This window comes from Oncorhynchus nerka, linkage group LG23 (assembly GCF_034236695.1).
Source record: "Oncorhynchus nerka isolate Pitt River linkage group LG23, Oner_Uvic_2.0, whole genome shotgun sequence".
Classification (NCBI taxonomy): Eukaryota; Metazoa; Chordata; class Actinopteri; order Salmoniformes; family Salmonidae; genus Oncorhynchus; species Oncorhynchus nerka.
In genome coordinates, this window is record NC_088418.1 from 34,781,723 (window position 1) to 34,806,643 (window position 24,921).

A 24,921-nucleotide genomic window follows, 5' to 3' on the forward strand; every position below is an offset into this window, starting at 1 on the left:
AAGCTATATGCTTCTGTAGCCCAGAACCTGACGAGTTGATTTATGCGCTTTAGAAGATTAAGTATATTCCGGGGCTTTATTTGACAATTTGTCAAATATTAGCCAATATCAGGAGCCACCGTCAATAATACATACATTTATAACTGTCACTTTAGTGTTAGTTATCCTTCCATTTGTAGCCTACATTTTAAATCATTCAATTTTCTTTACCTTTCTTCTGTCACATAGTTGTACCCGAAGATTGCTGGCAATAGTTGATCACATTAGGCTAACGCGTAATAATTTGGGACTTGAAGACTATTTGAATCATTATGGAACACAGACCACACATTGCAGTTTAAACCTGGAGCATGGTTCAGGATGACCGTTGTCATACAGTTCCATGATTAGGGTAGAATTAGAGTACCATTGTTCAACCCCTATTGTACATTTTATTCCACCTTCCAATATTTAATGGATTGTACTCGTTACGTTCCCCAGCAAGAAAATCAAAAATTGTCGCTTCAAACAGAAAGGGGACTAAGAGTCACTGACCAACAGCCAAAACGAAACAGACAGGGTTTTAGGAGGAGTTCTGAAAAGACACTCATAGGGGTATCCACTGAAAGTTGACTAGCAACAACTGGAACCTAAGACACACCCACCATGAGGGCCCACTAAATGTTACTATTGCAGATAGAATGTGGCTTCCATCAATGTAATTGTCTGCATCATTTCCAATCCCCCATATATAAAAAACATATTTTCATGTATTATTTCCACTAACCCTACCAAGCCTCCCCTTATTGGAGTAAACTAATGGACAACACTTAGGTTTCTACTGCTAATTAGGTTTCTACTTATTTTACAATAGTTGCCTTTTGATTGTTTTTAGTCCCATCCTTCAGCTCCACTCATCCCCTCCAGTCTATCTAGGAACACCATGCAGTTTTAATTTTTCTATTTGCCACATATTTTTCAACTGTACTGTGATGTTTCCGAACCTTTCTATTCTCATAGATTCTACATTTTGTAAATTAAAGAACATTTTTGGTAAGAGTATTATTATTATTGATCGACGGCCTCCACTTTTTCCAGGACTGGTCGGACTTCTGCAAAATTTGAAACGTTACTCCGGCATTTCGTAACTCAAACGGGAGTCGAAGGTTGGAAAACAAAACCATCAGGAGTGACAAAAGTAGACAACTATTTGCCTTCAGCAGATGAAACTTGCTAACGCAGATCCAACACGTTCCACACAATCATCAATCTTGTGCAAAGGGTATGAGTCTGCCTTAGAAACGGCATTGAGCGAGAGGGCCAGGCTGACCTGCATCACGCACTCCTGCCATCACCATTACGCACACCTGCCTTCCTTCATCACGCGCATCAGCGATATTGAGTCACCTGGAGTCACTCATCACCTGTTTATTACCTCCCCTATATTTGTCAGTTCCCCTGCTCTGTTCCCTGCTGATGCGTAATTTTTTTTGTCTGTGTTACCCGTTTGCCGATGCTGTTACTGTCTCGTTCGTTGTCCGTTCTATATTATATGTTTTCTCCCCGTACCTGCTTCGTCTCTCCAGCGTCATCCATGTGACAGAATACAGCAGCCATCACACGATGCATCAGGGAGTACTGGCATTCCGGTTGGTATGGGTCGCCACCAATGGATCCGGGGATGCCTAAGCAAGCGCGTCGGGCTCTCACGCCCTGGCTGGCTCGAGAGGTTTCCTTGCCTCGGTTGGCTAGGATGGCGCCCATCCCAAGTCGGGCCTCAGCCAAATCATCAGTTCTTGTTTGCCCAGCCAGTCCAGGAGTTTTTTTGTTTGTTTTTTGTTGGTGACGTGGGGGTGCCTAAGCCAGCCCGTCGGGCTTTCACACCCTGGCTGGCTCGAGAGGTTTCCTTGCCTCGGTTGGCTAGGATGGCGCCCATCCCAAGTCGGGCCTCAGCCAAATCATCAGTTCTTGTTTGCCCAGCCAGTCCAGGAGTTTTTTTGTTTGTTTTTTGTTGGTGACGTGGGGGTGCCTAAGCCAGCCCGTCGGGCTTTCACACCCTGGCTGGCTCGAGAGGTTTCCTTGCCTCGGTTGGCTCGGCGGCTTCTCATCGTACGTCACTCTACACCGGATCGTCGGGCTGCCTCGCTGCAGCAGGATCGACAGGCGTCTTGCCTCAGCCATATTGTCTGGCTTCCATGCCTCAGCGGGTCATGGAAAACAATTAATGCATCAGCAGGGAACAGAGAAGGGGAACTGACAAACAGGTGATGAGTAAGTCTAGGTGAATCCAATATCGCTGATGCACATGACGACCGAAGGCAGGTGTGCGTGATGCAGGTTTAACCTGGCTCCCTCGAGTGTCAGGGGTGGGGAAGAGCGGGCGCAGATGTGACAGTACTCCCCCCTCCTCCCTTGGGGCACCACCTGGCATCCCACCTGGGCGAACCGACCGAGACATGGGCACTGGGCAAGCCAGTTGGCGCGTGGGAGCCCAACGAACCAGCACGAGCATGAGAGCCTGGGTACTGTCACGTCTGCTCCCGCTCTTCCCCCATGCGCATCAGCGATATTGGATTAAAAAAGAAACTCCAGCTGATGCTGTTACTGTCTCGTTCCATGTCCGTTTTATTTCAAATGTTTTTCCCCGTACCTGCTTTGTAAATTCACTGTCATTCCTTTGTGACAGCTCTAGTACATTTGTCTGGGTTGGCATATCTGGGAATAAACCCTGATATTCTAAAAGCAGTGCAACAATGTCACCTTTTTCCTCTGGAGACAAGTGTGCAAAAAAGTCATCAAGGTTTTCTAGAATCTCCGAGGTACTCAACCGTTCAACCGGCACAGGGTGTATTGGGTGTCCTCGTATCCTTGAGGAAGACTATAGCCATTGGTGACAGCAGTGGCCAGAGGGAGAACATCACTACCGGTTTCCACCGACTTTGCCGCCAAATCGTAGCGGGTGAAGTATGGTTTCAACATGTTGACGTGACACAGCCTAGTTTTTCTCCTGCGCTATGATGTGGCAATGTAATCCAGATTATAAGCCTGCAATGGTGGTTTAAGGTGTTGCCCTGCAACAACCTCTCTCTCAGCAAGCTCAAAGGACCCACATTGGGTCAACTCCACCCACTTGCCAAAGCACAGCCCCCCACACCACTGGAGGGATATCTTCAAAGCACCTATTTACTACCCTGAGACAGGGCTGAGTATAGCCCACAAAGGTGACTCAACCCACTCAAGTGACACACCCCTCCTAGGGACGGCATGTAAGAGTACCAGTAAGCCAGTGACTCAGCCCCCGTAGTAGGGTTAGATGTAGAGAATCCCAGTGGAGTGATGGGAACCGGCCAGGCAGAGACAGCAAGGGCGGTTTGTCTCCCCAGTGTCTTTCCGTACACCGTCACACCCCTGGGCCAGACTACACTCAATCTTAGGACCTACTGAAGCGATGAGTCTTCAATGAAGACTTAAAGGTCGAGACCGAGTCTGGTCTCTCACATGGACAGGCAGACCATTCAATAAAAATGGAGCTATATAGGAGCAAGCCCTGCCTCCAGCTGTTTGCTTAGACATTATAGGGACAATAAGGAGGCCTGCGTCTTGTGACCATAGCACACATGTAGGTATGTTCGGCAGGACCAAATCGGAGTGATATGTAGGAGCAAGCCCATGTAATGCTTTGTAGGTTAGAAATAAAACCTTGAAATCAGCCCTTGCCTTAACAGGAAGCCAGTGTAGAGAGGCTAGCACTGGAGCAATGTGATCACATTTTCTGGTTCAAGATTCTAGCAGCCGTGTTTAGCACTAACTGAAGTTTATTTAGTGCTTTATCCAGGTAGCCGGAAAGTAGAGAATTGCAGTTTTCTGATCTATAAGTGACAAAAGCCAGCAGCATCCCACCCTGCATACCACTGCTGGCTTGCTTCTGAAGCTAAACAGGGTTGGTCCTGGTCAGTCCCTGGATGGGAGACCAGATGCTGCTGGAAGTGGTGTTGGAGGGCCAGTAGGAGGCACTCTTTCCTCTGGTCTAAAAAATATTCCAATTCCCCAGGGTGTAGGGTGCCGTCTTCCGTATGGGACGTTAAACGAGTGTCCTGACTCTCTGAGGTCATTAAAGATCCCATGGCACTTATCGTACGAGTAGGGTGTTAACCCTGGTGTCCTGGCTAAATTCCCAATCTGGCTCTCAAACCATCACGGTCACCTAATAATCCCCAGTTTACATTTGTCTCATTCATCCCCCTCCTCTCCCCTGTAATTATTCCCCAGGTCGTTGCTGTAAATGAGAATGTGTTCTCAGTCAATTTACCTGGTAAAATAACAGATACATTTTTAAAAATTGCATGGATTAACTTTTCGGCATCATTTTTGGACAGAGTTTCTGATTTATGCAATGTTACGTAGATGGAAAAAAGATCCTTGAAATAGTCTTGATATGTTCGTCAAAAGAGATCAGGGTCCAGAGTAACGCCGAGGTCCTTCAGTTTTATTTGAGACTGTACAACTATCAAGATTAATTATCAGATCCAACATTAGATCTTTGTTTCTTGGGACCTAGAACTAGCATCTCTGTTTTGTCCGAGTTTAAAAGTAAAAAATATGCTGCCATCCACTTCCTTATGTCTGAAACACAGCCTTCCAGGGAGGGCACTTTTGGGGCTACACCATGTTTCATCAAAATGTACAGCTGTGTATCGTCTTCATAGCAGTGAAAGGTAACATTATGTTTCCGAATGACATCACCAAGAGGTAAAATAATAGTGAAAAAAATAGTGGTCCTAAAACAGAACCTTAAGGAACACAAACTTACAATTGATGTGTCAGAGGACAAACCATCCACAGAGACACTGATATCTTTGACAGATAAGATTTAAACCAGGCCAGAACTTGTACGTGTAGACCAATTTGGGTTTTCAAAAGAATGTTGATTGACGGTGTCAAAAGCAGGACTAAGGTCTAGTAGCACGAGGACAGATGCAGAGCCTTGGTCTGACGCAATTAAAAAAGGTAATTTACCACCTTCACGAGTGCAGTCTCAGTGCTTTGATGGGGTCTAAAACCAGACTGAAGCTTTCGTATACACTGGAATGGTATCTAGGACTCTTTGGGTTGTCCGAGAATTTATAGCACAGCTTTTGATGATCCTTAGTTCGGGTCTAAGCAGATTATTTGTTGCGATTGCAAACATAATAAAATGGTGGTCAGATTTTCCTCATATTCTGGACTAACATTAAGATCCACAATATTTATTCCATGAGACAGAACTAGGTCCAGAGTTTGACTGTGGCAGTGAGTTGGTCCGGAGACATGTTTGACAAAACCCACTGAGTCTGATGGCTCCGAAAGTATTTTGGAGTGGGTCTGTGGACTTTTCCATTTGAATATTAAAGTCAAAGTAAAATTAGAATATTAGGAATTCAGGGAACTCAGTGAGGAACGCTATATATGGCCCAGGAGGTCTGTAAACAGTAGCTATAAAAACGTGATTGAGTAGGTGCATAGATTATGACTAGAAGCTCAAAAGGCAAACACAGTATTTTTTTTTGTAAATGGAAATGTGCTAACAGCCTGTTGCCTGGCCTGCACCCAATCTCATTGTAGAGCTAGAGGTGTTTGAGCCCTGCCTATGTTCATAGAAAAGATGAGAGCACCCCTCAGCAGGCCAGGCATGGTGCTGTTTGTGGGGGAGTCCCAGAAAGAGGGCCAATTATTGTCTTTTGGGAGGGGCAGAAAACAATTTTCAACCAGCAATTGAGTTGCGAGAGACTGCTGTGGAGTTCATCACTCCCCCTAATTGGGAGGGGCCAGAGACAATTACTCAATGATATTTCTAGCTTTTTCACATGCTGAAGCTATGTTGCGCTTGGTGACCTCTGATTGTTTCATCCTAAAATCGTTGGTGCCGACATGGATAACAATATCCCTATAGTCTACACTTGCCAGTTTTAGCTTTAGCCAGCATCATCGGATTAGCCTTTACGTCGGTAGCCCTGCCCCCTGGTAAAAAGTGTATGATCGCTGGATGATTCATTTTAAGTCTAATACTGTGGATAATGGTGTCGCCAATGACTAGGGTTTTCAATTTGTCAGAGCTAAAGGTGGGAGGCTTCTGCGGCTCAGACCCCGTAACGGGTGGAGGAGAGACCAGAGAAGGCTCGGCCTCTGACTCCAACTCGTTGCTTAATGGGGAGAACTGAGAACTGCGGGGACTGTGCGAGGGGATTTATACTGCTATCGGTACTTATTGATGGCACAGACTCTTTCATCCTTTCCTACACTTAAATTACACTTATCTAACGATTGCATCTGAAGCTGGGCTTGCAGCACAGCATCCTCACCATAAGGTGATAGTTCTCTTGTATATTATGACTGCAATTAGATGGCTAAATGTTACTACTTAGCTTCAGCTGGTGGAGGTCCTATAGAACCATGTCCAGATAAAGCGTCCGGGATAAAAGAGTTGAATGAAAAAAGTAGAGCAAGGGAACATAAAACGATTATTTAAAATGTAAAAGTAATTAACTAAGTTGGCAGAAAGCAACGTAACGTTAGCAACAACCCACACAGCAGCACAGAAACTGCTGCTGTGCACACAACAGCACAGATTCCGTCTTTCGTAATTTACGGAACTGTTGTCTGTATGCCTCTGGGACAAACTCGTAAACCCGATTTGAGAGCAGCTTCAACAGTGTCATAATCTGGACTTTGGTCAAGAGATGAAGCGGCATATACTTTGAGCCTATCCCACAAGAACACTTTGGAGGAGCAGTGACCAAATGTCTCACGGCCATTTTAGGAATGTGCCCATAGGCAACGTTGTTGCTGGTGGTGTCTGGTGAGGACCTGCCTTACAACAGGCCTACAAGCCCTCAGTCCAGCCTCTCTCAGCCTATTGTGGACAGTCAGCACTGATGGAGGGATTGTGGGTTCTTGGTGTAACTTGGGCAGCTGTTGTTTGCCATCCTGTACCTGTCCCGCAGTTGTGATGTTCGGATGTACTGATCCTGTGCAGGTGTTGTTACACATGGTTTGCCACTGCAAGGATGGTCAGCTATCCATCCTGTCTCCCTGTAGCGCTATCTTAGACGTCCCTCAGTACAGACATTGCAATTTATTGCCCTGGCCACATCTGCAGTCCTCATGGCTCCTTGCAGCATGCCCAAGGCATGAGCAGGGACCCTGGGCATCTTTCTTTGGGGTTTTTCAGAGTCAGTAGAAAGACCTCTTTAGTGTCCTAAGTTTTCATAACTGTGACCTTAATTGCCTACCGTCTGTAAGCTGTTCCACAGGTGCATGTTCATGAATTGTTTATGGTTCATTGAACAATCATGGGAAACAGTGTTCAAACCCTTTACAATGAAGATCTGTGAAGTTATTTGGATTTTTACAAATTATCTTTGAAAGACAGGGTCCTGAAAAAGGGACGTTTCTTTTTTTGCTGAGTTTATTTAGATGGCCTTCTTTCATCGACCCCTATATTCTGAAGCCAATCTCTCAGTGTATTCTACTGAGTCTGAAAAAATTCAAATTAAACTGTATTTAAAGGGATGGCTAACGATAAATGCCCTGATAACCATGATACAAATTCCATGATAAAGTCTGTTTGCCAGCAAGTGGGAGGGATTTCAGCAGTATAATTAAATGTATCCAAAGCGCGCAAGGTAGTGACATCTGAAGACCGCATTATGCGCCTGCATTAAGTCTGAATACCAACTACTGGGAAGTGAGTAGGAAAGGCATACATTTCCTGAGTCTGAATTGGACCCTTATTGCCCATAGGTTGCCAATGGCTGCCGCCTTGTCTCCGTAGAAGTTGGCCAAGGCTAATATTGTAGCCCCCTCTATGGGATAGCCAACACTTTGTCTGGGTGTGCTGGTCAGCATTTAAGATAATCTCTAAACCAGAAAGTCCTATTTTGCAATCATCCCTGGGATGCAGTTTAATAAAACAATATATGAATACCTCACCAAAATAATACATGTGATATCAATACATTCACAGAATGTTCCGAATAAAATTATACAATAATGTACAGTTCTAGAAATGTGTTTTTTTGAAAGGTACGTTAGTCTCGTTTGCCACTCATGGAGCTCCATGCAGAGGCTGTGGGAAGAAACTAAAGGTACAGTAACTGCGTAGTATATACATTGCAAGGAAATGTCTGTATACTTTATCTGTGTGTGTGGTCTTAAAATAACAACCTCTTTCAATCTCAGTCACTAACTTCGGGAAAAAATGTTTCATTATGGGTAGCATTGAACTTGTGTATAGGGAGCACTCTAAACTCTCTCTAGTCTCAATATGCAACCTCCTCATTGGAGTGTGTTCACCCCACCCTGGCCTCTCCAGGACTGTGTATAGCCAGCCCACAGGACAATGGAGAGCGGCTGAGCCTTGGTGCTGATAACAGTGAGCTAAAGCCAGTGTGGATAGCCGGCCAACACCACCGCCTTTCTCTCTTTCTCTACACCCCATAATGAAGGGTGTTCGGCTCTGTGGTTAAACTCTGCCACTTTTTCTCTCCTCCAATCCTACAGGGCTCTTCTTGGCCTTTCAGTGTTTCCCTCTATTCGGTGGAAAAAGCTAAATGTTTTTCCCCACTTTTCCCTCCAAGCCCTCTCAGGTTACAGGGGCATGAGAGAACACGTCGAGTGGAAGAAGGAGCCATCGAGTCACAGGGGTGAGGGTGCAGTGCACTCTGAGATTCTCAGAGCAAGACAAGTCAATACGTGGTTACTAAGGGTGAGGGAATTAAGATTTACTCTAAAGAATGTAATTGTAAATGTCTACTCTTAATCGCTGGCCTTCCAACTTGACTTGACTTAGGGCTTGTTTCAATCCATATCGCGGAAGATCCGCGGTAATTGTTAGGGGAAGATTTGGCCGGGGTAGGTTGTCATTGTAATATAATAATTTGTTCTTAACTGACTTGCCTAGTTAAATAAAAATGAATAAAATAGTGAGATTGAAATTTAAAGGTAATTCCAATTGAGGCGATATATGCAGCATGTACCGTGAATGTAGTCTCTGTGAACGCAGGAACATTGCGTTTATACATTTAAATCGTGCCAAACCACAGATCTTCCGCGATACAGATTGAATCGAGCCCTTATTCCTTTTAGCTCCTAGAGGAGCAAAGGGCCTCAACAGTGCACCTCCAGCGAACCCTGTTCTGGGCAATTTTCCTAACTTCATTCCAGGCCCTACAACTAGACACATCATTCCCCCACCCCTCCTATAGACTGGCAGGCAAAATGATCATACATTTTAATGAAAGCTGAATTAATTTGGTGATACTTTAACTCAGTTTTTTTATGCCATTGTCTTGCTGTATGTTGCTATTAATGTTATTTCTTTGCTTATAAGAATACAGTGCCATTAACTATATGAACACAACCATTATCAATTAAATTGATAATAAATATAGCCATTCTCAGACCTCTTTTCTCTCTCAAGGACATGACAAGATAGCAGAAACTAGTAACGTTTGACTGAATAGTGTGATTACACAAAATAGAAATCAACACACTTGTTTTTCCATCTTTAATTTTGCAAATGTGTCAAGAACACTAGCAAAGAACATCTTAAACTTGGTCCAGTAGAAAAAAAAATACTTGAATGATTTAATACTTTGTTTTTCAGCTTTGAACCCTCTGGTGTGAATTTGGAATCTTACAGATTGCTAGTGGGTGGTTCCAAAATCATTTTTCTTTTCAATCATATATAAATATCCAGACATCATATAATTTTGAATGCAAACCTAAGAGTAAAATGACTGGATAGAAACGGCATTATCTACATAAGGGATTAGCAGACAAAATGTACAGTACACTACTAAAAATAGCTTTTGTTTCTGTTTCCTCTGAAAGAGAATTTTAAATTACGATAATAAACATAATGGATTATTTATTATTTAATATCAGCATCATTAATAGCATATCTTTATTACTATTTCTATTTTTTAATCTTTTTTTTTTCGTTAAAAAAAATCAATAAATTAACAAGCTACCTCTTTCCCTGAAAGCCAATACTCCACTGTGTCATTGAATGAGAGTGTGTGTGCGTATATGTGTGTGCATGCCTATATTTGTGTGTGTTGTGTTTAAAAGAACACAAGTGAACAGAAACATAACCTGGGTGATGAAACACCAGTCTCAAACCCAATGAAGGAGGAGGGGAGAGGGGGGATAATTCTGGAGTCCATACAAAAAAGAATTCACTGTAAATATATAATATATATTTATACATATTTGAATATATTTACAAATATACCCAGCCCTATATACTGTATATTATTTTTCTCCATAATAATAATAAGTGTATGGACTTATCAAGAGAAAGTATAAAGAAACAAGACAATATTACAAAATATAAAGAAGAGGCACTGTCTGTCTGTATGCGCTCTTCTCCTATTCATCTGTTTTTGTTAGTTGATTCTTTCTTTCAGTCCTTTCAGTTTCCTATTTTGTCGTCCTCTTTTTGAGTCCCTTGTTTTTTCCGTTCATTACGGTCCATATTTTCCCTCTGGGAACAAGCAAAAGTCTTGGAATGCCAGCCAACGGAATGGAATCATGAAACGCAAAAATAGTAAATTCCAAACTCTAGTAGAAAACAACCGGAACAAATAAAACGGCAAGAGAGGAGAGGAGGTGGACCCTTGGGAACAGATATTCATTCAGTCAGACAAGAGGAACACTGATGAAGGGTCCCGGTCCTCTTCTTAAGACCTTGAACATGTGTATGAATGTGTGTGCAAATGTGTGTGTGTGTGTTCAGTTCTAAAAGCAGCACTGCCACCAGCCAAGTCCCATCTGGGTCCGTTAGTCCATTTGGATCCAGAGGGGGGTTGGGGGCCAGGAGGTTTGTGGGGTTGGTGGTGGGGGTATATCTAATTTTCTCTCTATGGAAGTGTCACTTTGTGGGGGGTCAGGCTGGAGCTGGATGGGGGATAGAGGAGGAGGGCTCATGTTTTGATGCCTCCATTGATGTGCTGGTACTTGGGGAGGCAGGGCTGGTCTGGCAGGGGGTCATGGGAGAACACGGAGTCGTCACCGGAGGAACAGGAGCTGTGTGTGTCCTGGAAGCTGGGAGAATACTGCTCGGCTGGGGCACACAGGTCCAGATACTCCTATACACAGACAGGGTGAGAAGGTAGAACTATTACACTGACAGGTTTAGAGGAGTGAGAGAGTGGAGAGAGAGAGACAAATGGAAAATACTGAAATAGAGACAGGCATGAAGACAGTTTCAGGAGGACAGTGATGGACATGTGGAGAGTATCATTTTCATTATTTTATTTATGCAAAATATAAATATAAATTATTCCCAAATCACGCTGGACGAATTTATGAAACATTTTGGCGCCAGGAGAGCAAACGATTTGATACCGGATCCATATGAAAATATGTGGATGAATAATACTTCATAAATGGGGCGTGGGCTAGAGAGAGGGGAACTGTCCAGCACAGTTCACATAGAGCAATGCTGACCTGGTTGCTGTTAGTCTCAGTATAAAATGGTTCAATGTGTCTGGGCGGGCGAGGAAGAACACCCAGACAGAGAGAGCGAGCGAAAGTGAACGAGAGAACAAGAAAGAAAGAGAGGGGGAAGACCAGAGAGAGAAAATAGAGACCAGTGAGAAAGGGGGAGGGAGGTAGAGAGAGGGTGTGGAGTCCAGAGAGAAAGAGAAACCGGAGAGGGAAAAGACCAGAGACAGCAAGAGAGAGAAAAAGATAAGAGACCAGAGAGTGTTCAAACTGAGAAGGGGGGGCTGGGGCAGAGAGAGAGGGAGGGAGACTGTGCGAGGGATACCCAACCCTGGGCTTCATCCATACTGCTCTGCTTCACGGCACTACCCAGCACAATTAGAACAAACCTGACATCTGAAATTGGAACGTGGGTTTGAGCGCAGTAGGAGAATGACTGAAAAAAAATATCCCAAAAGCCAAGGAAAAGATAAACGTAAATTTTGTTATTAAAGACATGCTCCGGAACTTTGGCAACTACTAAGTATTTTTTAAACCTCCTGCTTTGAGCTGGATGTGCCAATCTGTAGTTCATACATCCATAATCTATTATCAGAATTACTGTTTTACCTCAATTAGCCACAACATTTGAAAGCAAGGGTTTTTCTGGAAGCTGTGCTGTGCCATTTCCCCTACATTTTCCCCCATGTGTGCCAGCCCCCTTGCAATTCGAGTTCTAGCCAATGAGCTTCAGCTCCTGGCCATTTGAGTGGCAGCTAGCAAGATGAACACACAGCAGAGTGAGAAGAGAGAGCAATGACATGGTGCATATATCTGCACATATGTGACATAGTAACCATTTTCGGGGATCATTTTTTTTATTTTCAAAAAAATTGGCACAAAAGTACTGGAGAATCTCTAATGTTAGTTGTAAGAAAAACTTGAACAAGCATTTTGCAGTTGTTTTTGCTCTTTTCATCTTCATCCCTGCACCCTCCTCTCTCCTTTTTCTCTTGTCTTTTGTGTCAGTTATTGGAATAGTTGTGAGGTTAAGAAATAGTTGAGAGTGAGTGGGGAGGAAGAAGAGAAGCGTTGTTGGTGTTTGAGCATTCTTATAAAAATGAGTGCTGGCTTCCATTTCTCAGCTCAACACAAGGCGTCTCACATTACTAAAGAGTGGTTTTAAAAAAAGGAAGGCGCTTTATTACATTTCAAAAGTTCAAACACTGAAACACTGAAGTTGGAGCTTTTGGCATAATCTATGGCGGCCCAGTCTGAAGCCAGACGAGCCCTGACATATTTCCATCCAACAGCCCCTCTTCAGGCCCGCGCATGGATATCACACACAACAGGAGGGGAACGGAAAGAAACACAAGCCATTATTCTGAGGCGAGGAATAGCTCAGAGTATCTTTTGATGATTTGGCAACATCGGTGGGCCATGGCCACAGCTCTGGGGCCTGGTTTGAATCAAGCAGCCATTTTCTGGTCATTGTTAAGGTCATGTGTCAGCCAACGCAGGATCCTTCTAATGCTTTTCAACATTCTTGGTTAAAAAAAGTGTTGATCAACTTTGCTTGCCCTGGCAATTGGAGTGTCCGTGAGCCTGTATAGTGTGCACCTTTTTCCAAGCTTTTAGGAGAGAAGACTGACATGCTTTTACATCATACTTCTCATTGACCAAGCACTTCCAAGAATACAAGGTCAGCAGGGTTGGGGTCTACTCCTTTTAAATTCAGTCAATTCAGGAAGTAAACTGAAATTCCAATTCCATGTTTACTCAATGCTTTTCAACAGAAAACAAGTTTACTTCCTGAATTGAAAGGGAACCCAACTCTGGAGGAAAGTGAAATGCTCTGAATTTTAATTTCTAGATATGAAAAAGTGAAGCGGAATGACTGGTTTGTGCCCTCACCTCATTTGTGGCCAGGGTGAGGATGCGATCTAGATCCTCCACCAGCTGCTTGAAGGTGGGCCGGTGGGAGGAGATGGCATGCCAACAGTCTTTCATCATCATGTACCTGAGAGAGAGAGAGAGAAGAGAGAGAGAGAAACAAGGAGTATGAACGGTTAGTAAAAGTACTTCATTGTTTTTCTTTCCAAAACACATGCCATGCCACCCATTCAACAGACTGATGCACATTTCTAAAATCATTGTCCAATTGCCTGTCAAACGTGGGTGAGATGATAAAGACTAATTTATCTGAGCCTAGGTGTCAAGGTATGAACCAGCCAATCCAAACACAGAGCTATGCTGGTTTTATTTCTCTGCACACACCTCTCTGCACTCTCTGTTTAAGACAAATGCACGTCAATACCAATCCTATCCTAGGTCTGTCTGTCTCCACTGTAGATTTCACTGTTTCCAGTACAGCGTGAGACCATTAGGCCCGACAATACCGGTGCAGGCAGTGACATTATGTGCTGTGTAACTGGAATGGGCCCATTGTGAATGACAACATTGATACAGGCCCAGGCCAGCTGTGTAGGATCATGGATCTGATGGAGATGGGGTGAGGGTGGGGACCCCAGTAGGGTTTGTGTGTGTGTGCACAATTGTGTGTGTGTGTGAGTGTGCACATTTGTGCGTGTGTGTGTCTACCTGCATATATATGTGTGTGTGTGTGTATATATGAGATAAAGTGAATCAAATAGTATTATACAGCTCATTGGTGCAGTTGCCAGGCTTGTCCATACGATGGCCCTCTTTCAACAGCTTGAAGAGCTCCTCTACGGGGATACCAGGGTACGGAGAACCCCCCAGGGTGAAGATCTCCCACATCAGCACCCCAAATGACCAGCTGGGAAGAAAAACACAAACACACATATTCAACATTAATGCTTTCATTACTATTATCATGTTATGCATCCATTGATACATACATACATACATACATACATACATACATACATACATACATACATACATACATACATACATACATACATACATACACACATACATACATACATACATACATACAAGTGATAACAATTGATGGCAATGAAGTATTACTTTTTTTTTCTTTACACGATTTCAACTGCTACTGCTCAGAGAAACAAAGGGTTGAAGGGTAACTATATCATCCCATTGATTCCATAATTAATGGAATCAATGGAATTAATTGATTCCCGCTACCCATTCTCTATAAATGTCCACCATAACATTAATTTAGGGCTCAGAGTGGCGCAGCGGTCTAAGGCACTGCATCTCAGTGCTAGAGGCGTCACTACAGATCCTGGTTCGATTCCAGGCTGTATCACAACCGGCCATGTTTGGGAGTCCCGTAGGGCGGCGCACAATTGGCCCAGCGTTGTCCGCGTTTGGCCGTGGTAGGCCGTCAATTGTAAATAAGATTATTTTTTTTAAGTGACTTTTTAAAAAAGTGACTTGCCTAGATAAATAAAGGTTAAATAAATAATCAATGACTCTTCATGGCAGTGTGTGTGTTGGGAGCAACAAAGAGTGTATTATAGCACCCGCAGGGAATGGAGGCATACACACCAACACGCCTAACTTAGTGACCCAAAGAGGCCACAACACAATACAAAGACACCGTGATCTTTTATTTGCTCCTGTGGTTATCTCTCCATCGATCTGTTGACATAACTGGCCCTGCGTTTGTTCTCTCTTTCTATCTCTACATCTCTCTGTTTGTTAACACATCCCTTTGCTCCATTCAATGGCACTTCGTATCTATCGCTCACCTATTGTCATTCCACTGGCCCATGTAGATACAGTTGAAGTCGGAAGTTTACATACACCTTAACTCAGTTTTTCATAATTCCTGACATTTAATCCTTGTAAAAAATTCCCTGTCCTTAGGTCAGTTAGGATCACCACTTTATTTTAAGAATGTGAAATGTCAGATTAATAGCAGAGAGTATTATTTATTTATTTCATCACATTCCCAGTGGGTCAGACGTTTACATACACTCAATTGGTATTTGGAAGCATTGCCTTTAAATTGTTTAACTTGTGTCAAACGTTTTGGGTAGCCTTCCACAAGCTTCCCACAATAAGTTGGGTGAATTTTGGCCCATTCCTCCTGACAGAGCTAGTGTAACTGAGTCAGGTTTGTAGGCCTACTTGCTCGCACACACTTTTTCAGTTCTACCCACACATTTTCTATAGGATTGAAGTCAGGGCTTTGTGATGGCCACTCCAATACCTTGATGTCCTTAACTTCTTTGGTAGGGGGCAATATTTTCACGTCCGGATGAAAAGCATTTTATTTTATTTTACCAGGCAAGTCAGTTAATGTTAAGAAGAAATTCTTATTTTCAATGACGGCCTAGGAACAGTGGGTTAACTGCCTGTTCAGGGGCAGAACGACAGATTTGTACCTTGTCAGCTCGGGGATTTGAACTTGCAACCTTTCGGTAAACTAGTCCAACACTCTAACCACTAGGCTACCCTGCATGCCCAGAGTAAATGGCCTGCTACAAAGCCATAAAAGCTAGAATATGCATATTATTAGTAGATTTGGATATAAACCACTGAAGTTTCTAAAACTGTTTGAATGATGTCTGTGAGTATAACAGAACTCATATGGCAGGCAAAAACCTGAGAAAAAATCCAACCAGGAAGTGGGAAATCTGAGGTTGTTCGATTTTCAACTCAGCTCCTATTGAAGATGTGGGAAATTGGTAGTGTTGCACTTCCTAAGGCTTCCACTAGATGTCAACAGTCTTTAGAACCTTGTCTGATGCTTCTACTGTGAAGTGGGGCCGAAGGATAAGGGAATAGGTAAGGTCTGCCATGAGTTGACCATGCTCTGACCATGCGCGTTCACATGAGGGAGCTCTGTTCCATCGCACTTCTGAAGACAATCTAATTCTCTGGTTGGAACATTGTTGAATATTTATTTTAAAAACATCCTAAAAATTGATTCAATACATCGTTTGACATGTTACTACTGACTGTTACGGAACTTTTTGACATTGTCCGCTTTTAGTGAATGAGCTTCGTGACTTTGGATTTGTTTACCAAACGCGCTAACAAAAGTAACTATTTGGACATAAATTATGGACATTACCGAACAAAACAAACATTTCTTGTGGGAGTCCTGGGAGTGCATTCCGACGAAGATCAGCAAAGGTAAGTGAAGATTTATAATGCTATTTATGACTTTTGTTGACTGCATAATATGGCGGATATATTTGTGTCTTGATTGGGCTCTGAGCGCCGACTCAGATTATTGCATGGTTTGCTTTTTCTGTAAAGCTTTTTTGAAATCTGACACAAGCAGTTACATTAAGGAGAAGTGCATCTAAAATTCCATGCATAACAGTTGTATCTTTTAGCAATGTTTATTATGAGTATTCCTGTAAATTGATGTGGCTCTTTGCAAAATCAAAGGATGTTTTGGAACTTCTGAACGTAAGGCACCAATGTAAACTCAGATTTTTGGATATAAATATGAACTTTACCAAACAAAACATACATGTATTTTGTAACATGAAGTCCTATGAGTGTCATCTGATGAAGATTATCAAAGGTTAGTGGTTAATTTTATCTACATTTCTGCTTTTTGTAAATCCTCTCTTTGGCTGGAAAAATGGCTGTGCTTTCTGTGAATAGGCACTTACCTAACATAATTGTTTGGTTTGCTTTCGTCGTAAAGCCTTTTTGATATCGGACACTGTGATATCGGACATTTACAACAAGTGTATCTTTAAAATGGTGTAAAATACATGTATGTTTGAGGAATTTTAATTATGGGATTTCTGTTGTTTTGAATTTGGCGCCCTGCAGTTTCACTGTCTGTTGAAGAGGTGGGACGCTACCGTCTCACCTAAGCCATTTTGCCACAATTTTGGAAGTATGCTTGGGGTCATTGTCCATTTGGAAGACCCATTTGTGACCAAGCTTTACCTTTCTGACTGATGTCTTGAGATGTTGCTTCACTATATCCACATCATTTTGCTTCCTCATCATGTCATCTATTTTGAAGTGCACCAGTCCCTCCTGCAGCAAAGCACCCCCACAACATGATGCTGCCACCCTCATGCGTCACGGTTGGGATGGTGTTCTTCAGCTCCCCCTTTTCCTCCAAACATAACGATGGTCATTATGGCCAAACAGTTATATTTTAGCTTTCTTGGGAACAGGAACAATGGTGGCCCTCATGAAGCATGTTGGAACAGCAGACTGGGATAGGGATTGATTGAATATGTCCGTAAGCACACCAGCCTGCTGGTCTGCGCATGCTCTGAGGACCTAGGGATGCCGTCTGGGCCGGAAGCCTTAACACGTTTAAATGTTGTTCTCATGTTGGCTGCAGTGAAGGAGAGACCGCAGGTTTTGGTAGCAGGCCGTGTCGGTGGCACTGTATTGTCCTCAAAGCGAGCAAAGAAGTTGTTTAGTTTGTCTGGGAACAAGACATCGGTGACCGCGACGAGGCTGGGTTTTGTAGTCCGTGATTGACTGTAGATTGTAGACCCTGCCACATACCTCTCGTGTCTGAGCCATTGAATTGCGACTCTACTTTGTCTCTATACTGACGCTTAGCTTGTTTGATTGCCTTGGAGGGAATAGCTACACTGTTTGTATTTGGTCATGTTTCCGGTTGCCTTGCCCTGATTAAAAGCAGGGGTTCGCGCTTTCAGTTTTGCGCGAATGCTGCCATCAATCCACGGTTTCTGGTTGGACGGTAGTTCCACCTGGTCAACATCCGGTGAAATTGCAGTGCGCGAAATTCAAAAATAGTAAATTCATATATTTAACATTCTTGAAAATATGTGTTACACATCAAAATAAAGTGTAACTTCTTGTTAATCCAGCCGCTGTGTCAGATTTGAAAAAGGCTTTACTGCAAAAAGCACACCATGCGATTATCTGAGGACAGTGCCCCGGATATAATCACATTAAAATAATTTGTAATAATTTAATAATTTAGGCGATATAATTTAATAAAGAAACCGATGAATTCCTGAAGCTGTTACTTCGTATGTCGATTATTTATCACACGGACCCCGCACACATAGCCTAGCTTGAGAGTGTTGCGTAAAGCAGCTCAGTGAAGACCGACAGCGGTAGGTGTAGGAAAGCGTTAAGAAAGATGTTCCAATATCATTTTTTTTTTGTAATGTCAACGCATAATGCCATTGGGAAGGCTTAATAAAACATGCATTATTCTCTATGTGGTAATGCATACTTTTTTGCAAACATTTTGGGGGGAGATTTTTTTCTAAAGGCTATTACAACAATTCAATATAAAATGTAGGTCCATGAAAATTACAATTAAGTACTGGAAAAAGTCCCAGAAGGTCCTTGAATTTGACTTGTCAATGTCTGTATGAATGCTGTAGGCTACTTGCTCAGCCCATATTAAAGATAAAATCACCTGCTATTGAAATTACGTGTGCATCATCCGCTTTTCTGACAGATCTTGACCCAGGACAGAATTATTTTCATACGGGACAGTAACTTTCAGTTGGCAATGGCTCGGTGTGCATTGGCAAATGTACCTGAATGTCAAGCATTAATTGTGTGTATTGTTTTTAATTGTTAGGTATTACTGCACTGTTGCAGCTAGAAACATAAGCATTTTGCTGCACCTGTGATAACATCTGCAAAATAAGTGTACGCAACCAATAACATTTATTTGATTTGAATTGGAAATGTGATTTTTGCATATCCCCTGATATCCTCATTACTTGCCCTTTGGGGTTTTATGCTGGGTTTCAATTATGAGCACTTTGTGACATCTGCTGATGTAATAAGGGCTTTATAAATACAATTGAATTGGAGTGCAGGGCAGGGGGAGGTGGGCTCTGGCCCCTTCCAGAGGCTTTGAAGACAGGCAGATTAGTAACAGCATCAGGCCGTGTGAAACTTTCCCTTTCGCCACAGACCGGCCAGTACACACCCCACCCCCCAAACAAATCCCCCTGCACCCCCTAACTCCGCCACCACCAAATCACCTCCTGTACCCATTCCTCCACCACCATCCCAACCTCTTACCCCCTCAGTCTCACTGCAAAATTTGCATCAGAAAGCTACAGCCAGTGTATAGGCCAGGGTCGTGTTCATTAGGGCACACAATGGAAAACTTTTTAAAATGGCTGGTAAGAGAGTAAAATCAAGGTACAGTACTTACACATCACTCTGGTGAGTGTACACACGGTCAAAAAGTGCCTCTGGAGCCATCCACTTCACCGGGAGACGACCCTGAGGAGGACACATACACACAGGTCAATAGGTCAAGGTCAAAAAGGTAACATTGAAATATCTATACACAGACAGACATAGGGTATTTCATGACCAATATTTCTTGGCTAATCAGCATCTTTTAATTCATGCACTCTTCCAGGTTCCTGGTATTCCCAAGAATCTCATTAGATCTGGGAATACCAATAGGGAATTCCCAGAGGGAATAGCAGTTAGCAAATAAACTGGGTTGCAGATAAAGACAGTTTATTGCTGCATGTCATTAAACACTGCAGCATGGATAGCAAGTGACAAGCAGGGTCAAATACATTCATGCATACTGAAGTTGCAGTGTAGGAGAAATTATTTTAGAATGGGTAATAGAAAGGTAGGGGCAGATGATAATCATGATTATGATTAACATTAGTTCTGCCCCTACCTTTTTATTAGGCCTTCTGAAATAAGTCTAATTTATCCAAGACTAGAACATAGTATTGTTCAGACTGATGGATTGGTGATTATCGTCATCATCACCATTACCCATTGTCTATGGCTCATGCTGTGTTGTGGTTGGTTGTTTTTGTGGTTCTTGTTGTTTTCAACCAGGCTAGGCTCTCAGCGTGTAATGAAAAGACAGCCATGCATACTAAAGGAGGATGTGCTCTACAGTGGGAATCAGATGAATGCTACTGGGGGTCTGCTATGGAGATGTCAAGCACTCTGTTGCTCTCCCTCTATTTCAGTGTCTCTCCATCTCTTGGTCTGTTAGGACAAGTGGCTATGGAAGTGAAGAAACAAGAGAGGAGGCACAAACTAGTGCAGAGCCTCTATAGAAGCACTGCATTCACTGATGGCCTGGGAACCTCCAGTTAGAGAGCTGCTGGCGGTGTGGTCAGCATTTTTCATGCTGTGGGTGGGAGCAAGTGGTCAGACAGATAACTTTGGGATTAAAATATTTTTGGGTCCCACAGATTATTTAGAACAGTTATCTTTCTTATCTATTGTATTAAAAACAGCTCTTTGTTGCAATATTTACAAACTCTCAAAGGATAATATTGCTTCAAGTTCTATAACCTAGCTCTTCTCTATTGTGTTGGGCGTGGGAGATCAAATGTGCCTGTGTTTGGTCTCAATGAAACCTGTATGCTGTATGAATGGATGAGAAGCACGGGCAATGGTCTTTCCGAGGAGATTAATTTCCTAAATATGATAGGCTGTAGTTTAGGTTCCAACTTTGACCGTATATAAATATTGATAACACATTTATTTGTGCCTGCCTTCAAATTGTCCCGCTCCTATATTGAAGTTTTGCAAGATTATTTCAAAACCATTTTGTCTTTCTGTTTTGTAGGCCATTCATTATCTACAGTGCCATCAGAAAGTATAAACACATTCCACTTTTTGTTGTGTTACAGCCTGAATTTAAAATGGATTAAATTGAGGCATTGTGTAACTGATCTACACACAATACCCCAAAATGTCAAAGTGGAATTATGTTTTTAGAAATGTAAAAAAATCAAATAAATGAGAAGCTGTTTTGTTATGGCAAGCCTAAATCAGTTCAAGAGTAAAAATGTGCTTAATCTCTCTTGGGTAGGGGGCAGTATATTGACTTCTGCCTGCCCTGACCCTGCCTGCCATTCTGTACCCTTTGGACTCTGATCTGGATTACCGACCTCTGCCTGCCCTTGACCTGTCGTTTTGACGGCCTGCTGTTCTAGTAATAAACTTATGTTACTTCGACACCGTCTGCATCTGGGTCTTCCCTAGAACGTAATAGTACGAACTGACCTTGACTAACCCAGCAGACATCATTGAGCTGCAGCCCTCCTCCTTCCCCTGCTCTAAGATAGCGTACTTCATCACGCTAATGTCCGCGAGTGCTCTCGCCTGGCCTTCGGCACTATGGGAACAACAGTTGGTCGAATGCTTATGTCTGGAGGAGTTTGTGGCGGAGGTAAATACAGTTTTTGATGCTCCATTGTCCGGGACAGAGGCTGCCCAGAAGTTACTCCAGCTTCGGCAAGACTCCTGCAGTGTGGCAGACAATGCGGTGGATTTCGTTTCAGGCTTGTATTCTTATACATGAGGGAGTAAGACCAGTCTGAACGAGTGAACCCTAACGTGACGCAGAGTTTTTTCAGGCGCATGTGCATTTCTTGTTCACCTTTTATATTGACGACGTTATTATCCGGTTGAAATATTATAGATCATTTAGGCTAAAAAACAACTTGAGGATTGAATATAAACATCGTTTGACATGTTTCTACGAACTTTACGGATACAATAAAAAAAAAAAGATTTTTTGTCTGATTGTTTTGACTGAGTTTGAGCCTGTGGATTACTGAAGAAAACGCGCTAACAAAACTGTGGTTTTTGGATATAAAGAGACTTCATCGAACAAAAGGAACATTTATTGAGTAAATGAATGTCTTCTGATTGCCACCATATGAAGATCATCAAAGGTAAGGGATTAATTTTATCTCTATTTCTGAGTTTTGTAACTTGGCTGGTTACTGTTAGTAATAATTTGTCAACTGGGCTATGTTCTGGGCTAGGTATGTTCTGGGCTAGGTATGCTTTCGCCGAAAACCATTTTATAAATATGACACTGTGGTTGGTTTAACAAGAAGTTCATCTTTAAACCTATGTAAAATATGTTTTGTTTTCTGAATTTTTATAATGAGCATTTCTGTATTTGAATTTGGCGCACTGCAACCTCACTGGATGTTGGCCAGATATCCCACATACCCTAGAGAGATTAACAAGAAATTCGTGGAGTGGTTGAAAAACTAGTTTTAATGACTCTAACCTAAGTGTATGTAAACTTCCGACTTCAACTGTATATCTTATATACACTTCGATGTTGGACATAAAACACTATAAAATCACCAGGAAATCAGAGTGATTTTAATTTACACTGAACAAAAATATAAACGCAACATACAACAATTTCAAAGATTTACAGTTCATATAAGGAAATCAGTCAATTGAAATGAATTCTATACGCCCTAATCAATGGATTTGACATGACTGGGAATCCAGATATGCATCTGTTGGCCACAGATACCTTAAAAAAGTAGGGGTGTGTATCGAAACCACCATTTGCCTCATGCAGCGCAACACATCTCCTTTGCATAAAGTTGATCAAGCTGTTGAATGTGGCCTGTGGAATGTTGTCCCACTCCTCTTCAATGGCTGTGCGAAGTTGCTGGTTATTTGCTGGAACTGTAAAACGTTGTCGTGCACACCAATCCAGATCATCCCAAACATGCTCAATGGGTGATATGTTTTGAGTATGCAGGCCATGGAAGAACTGGGACATTTTCAACTTCCAGGAATTGTGAAGAGATTCTTGTGACATGGCGCCATGCATTACCATGCTGAAACATGAGATGACGACGGCGGATGAATGGCACGACAATGGGCCTCAGGATTTCGTCACAATATCTCTGTGCATTTAAACTGCCATTGATAAAATGCAATTGTGTTCATTGTAAGTAGCTTATGCCTGCCCATACCATAACCCCACAGCCACCATGGGGAACTCTGTTCACAACGTTGACAATAGCAAACCACTCGCCCACACAACACCATACGGTCACCGTAACAGCCCTACATTCACGCTGCCTGCCATCTGCCGGTACAGTTGAAACCGGGATTCATCAGTGAAGAGCACACTTCTCCAGCGTGTCAGCAGCCATCGAAGGTGAGCATTTGCACACTGAAGTTGATTACGATGCAGTCAGGTCAAGATCCTGGTGAGGATGACAAGCACGCAAATGAGCTTCTCTGAGATGGTTTCTGACAGTTTGTGCAGAAATTATTTGGTTGCGCAAACCTAGTTTCATCAGTCCGGGTGGCTGGTGTCAAGATAATCCCGCAGGTGAAGAAGCCGGATGTGGAGTTTCTGGGCTGTCGTGGTTACACGTGGTCTGCAGTTGTGAGGCCGGTTGGACATACTGCCAAATTCTTTAAAATGACGTTGGAGGCGGCTTATGGTAGAGAAATTAACATTACATTCTCTGGCAACAGCTCTGGTGGACATTCCTGCAGTCAGCATTCAATTGCATGCTCCCTCAAAACTTGAGAAATCTGTGGCATTGTGTTGTGACAGAACGGCACATTTTAGAGTGGCCTTTTATCCCCCCCAGCACAAGGTGCACCTGTGTAATGACCATATCGTTTAATCAGCCATGGGATGTAAACACATTTGTGAGTATGTGATATTTTATTTCAGCTCATGAAACATGAGACCAACACTTTACATGTTGTGTTAATATTTTTGTTCAGTGTAGAAAATCTGTTCCAAAGTAAGTCACTCGCATAAATAGAGGTATATATGATATTGCTGAGCAATTAACCATTTCATTTTTTTTTTAAACAACTATTTGACCGTTGGTTTTATTCTTTTGAATTCCATTTATTTAGTTTTTTGATCTAGAGATAAATCAGATCCAGCCTGAACTGTGAAATGTAGTAGCGATTGTAGTTTCAAACAGGCCGATTTTCTACATAGTTTAGTGCATAAAATGTGGTAATTAACTACAATGAACATACTCCATTGCACATCTACTTGCCCGGTCTGTGTCTCTTTTATGACTGCTTCTATGGAAGAGTGAAGAGTGCACGATTGCTGATATAGAGAGCAGCTGTTATTTCTACTTGAACATAAATGATCTAAGTGATTGATAGTTGGTATTCAGCAGTCATAAATGTATGCCTTATTTACTTTGAATAACTACAAAATACTACTTTTGTCAGACAGCACAGGCAGCAGCTGTATAGAGATGAGATAATGACATGGAATGAAATTAAGTAATCAAATAAAATATACACAACTGAAATCTTTTTATTAAGTAAAGTGATGTGAATAGATGATGGCTAATCAGTCATGTGCAGTCACTACCATCATGGGACATGTATTAATTGTTTTATTCTGCGTTGTTACAGCATTCAACCCACATAATGCATAGTGCATTTAATGTTTAAAAACATTATTGAAACCGAAATTGAAAACCGTGATTATTTTTTCATAATCAAACCGACATCAAAAAGCACTAATCCAGACCTGCCAACCCTTTCCAACTTTTTTAGAGTACCTGTTAAGAGTCCGACCGAGGGTGGTTTCCCTTCCCGGTCGGGTGGCGCTCGGCGGTCGTCGTCACCAGCCTATTAGCTGCCACTGATTATCTTTCCTCCCCCTCCTTGTATGTTTATTGGTAGCACCTGTTGGTGAATGATTAGTTTGTCTTTATTAGACAGCCGGCCCGCCTGGTTGTTGTGCGGGATTATTCATTGTAACCTTCGGCTCTGTAGTAG

General features: G+C 42.5%; 1 protein-coding gene across 5 annotated transcripts in view; it reads right to left on the reverse strand.

Moving 5' to 3' along the window:
• Positions 1 to 10,929: 10,929 nt before the first annotated feature.
• The window catches only part of LOC115106751 (fibroblast growth factor receptor 2-like), a 95,615-nt gene continuing 81,623 nt past the window's right edge, over positions 10,930 to 24,921 (reverse strand). For all 5 annotated transcript variants that reach the window (XM_029629784.2, XM_065008061.1, XM_029629785.2 and 2 more), the window contains 4 exons: positions 19,550 to 19,620; positions 14,108 to 14,245; positions 13,360 to 13,465; positions 10,930 to 11,108 (listed from right to left, as the gene is read on the reverse strand). In XM_029629784.2, the coding sequence (XP_029485644.1) occupies positions 10,944 to 11,108; positions 13,360 to 13,465; positions 14,108 to 14,245; positions 19,550 to 19,620 (480 nt within the window). In that variant the 3' untranslated portion in view covers positions 10,930 to 10,943. The remainder of the gene's footprint in view (positions 11,109 to 13,359; positions 13,466 to 14,107; positions 14,246 to 19,549; positions 19,621 to 24,921) is intronic.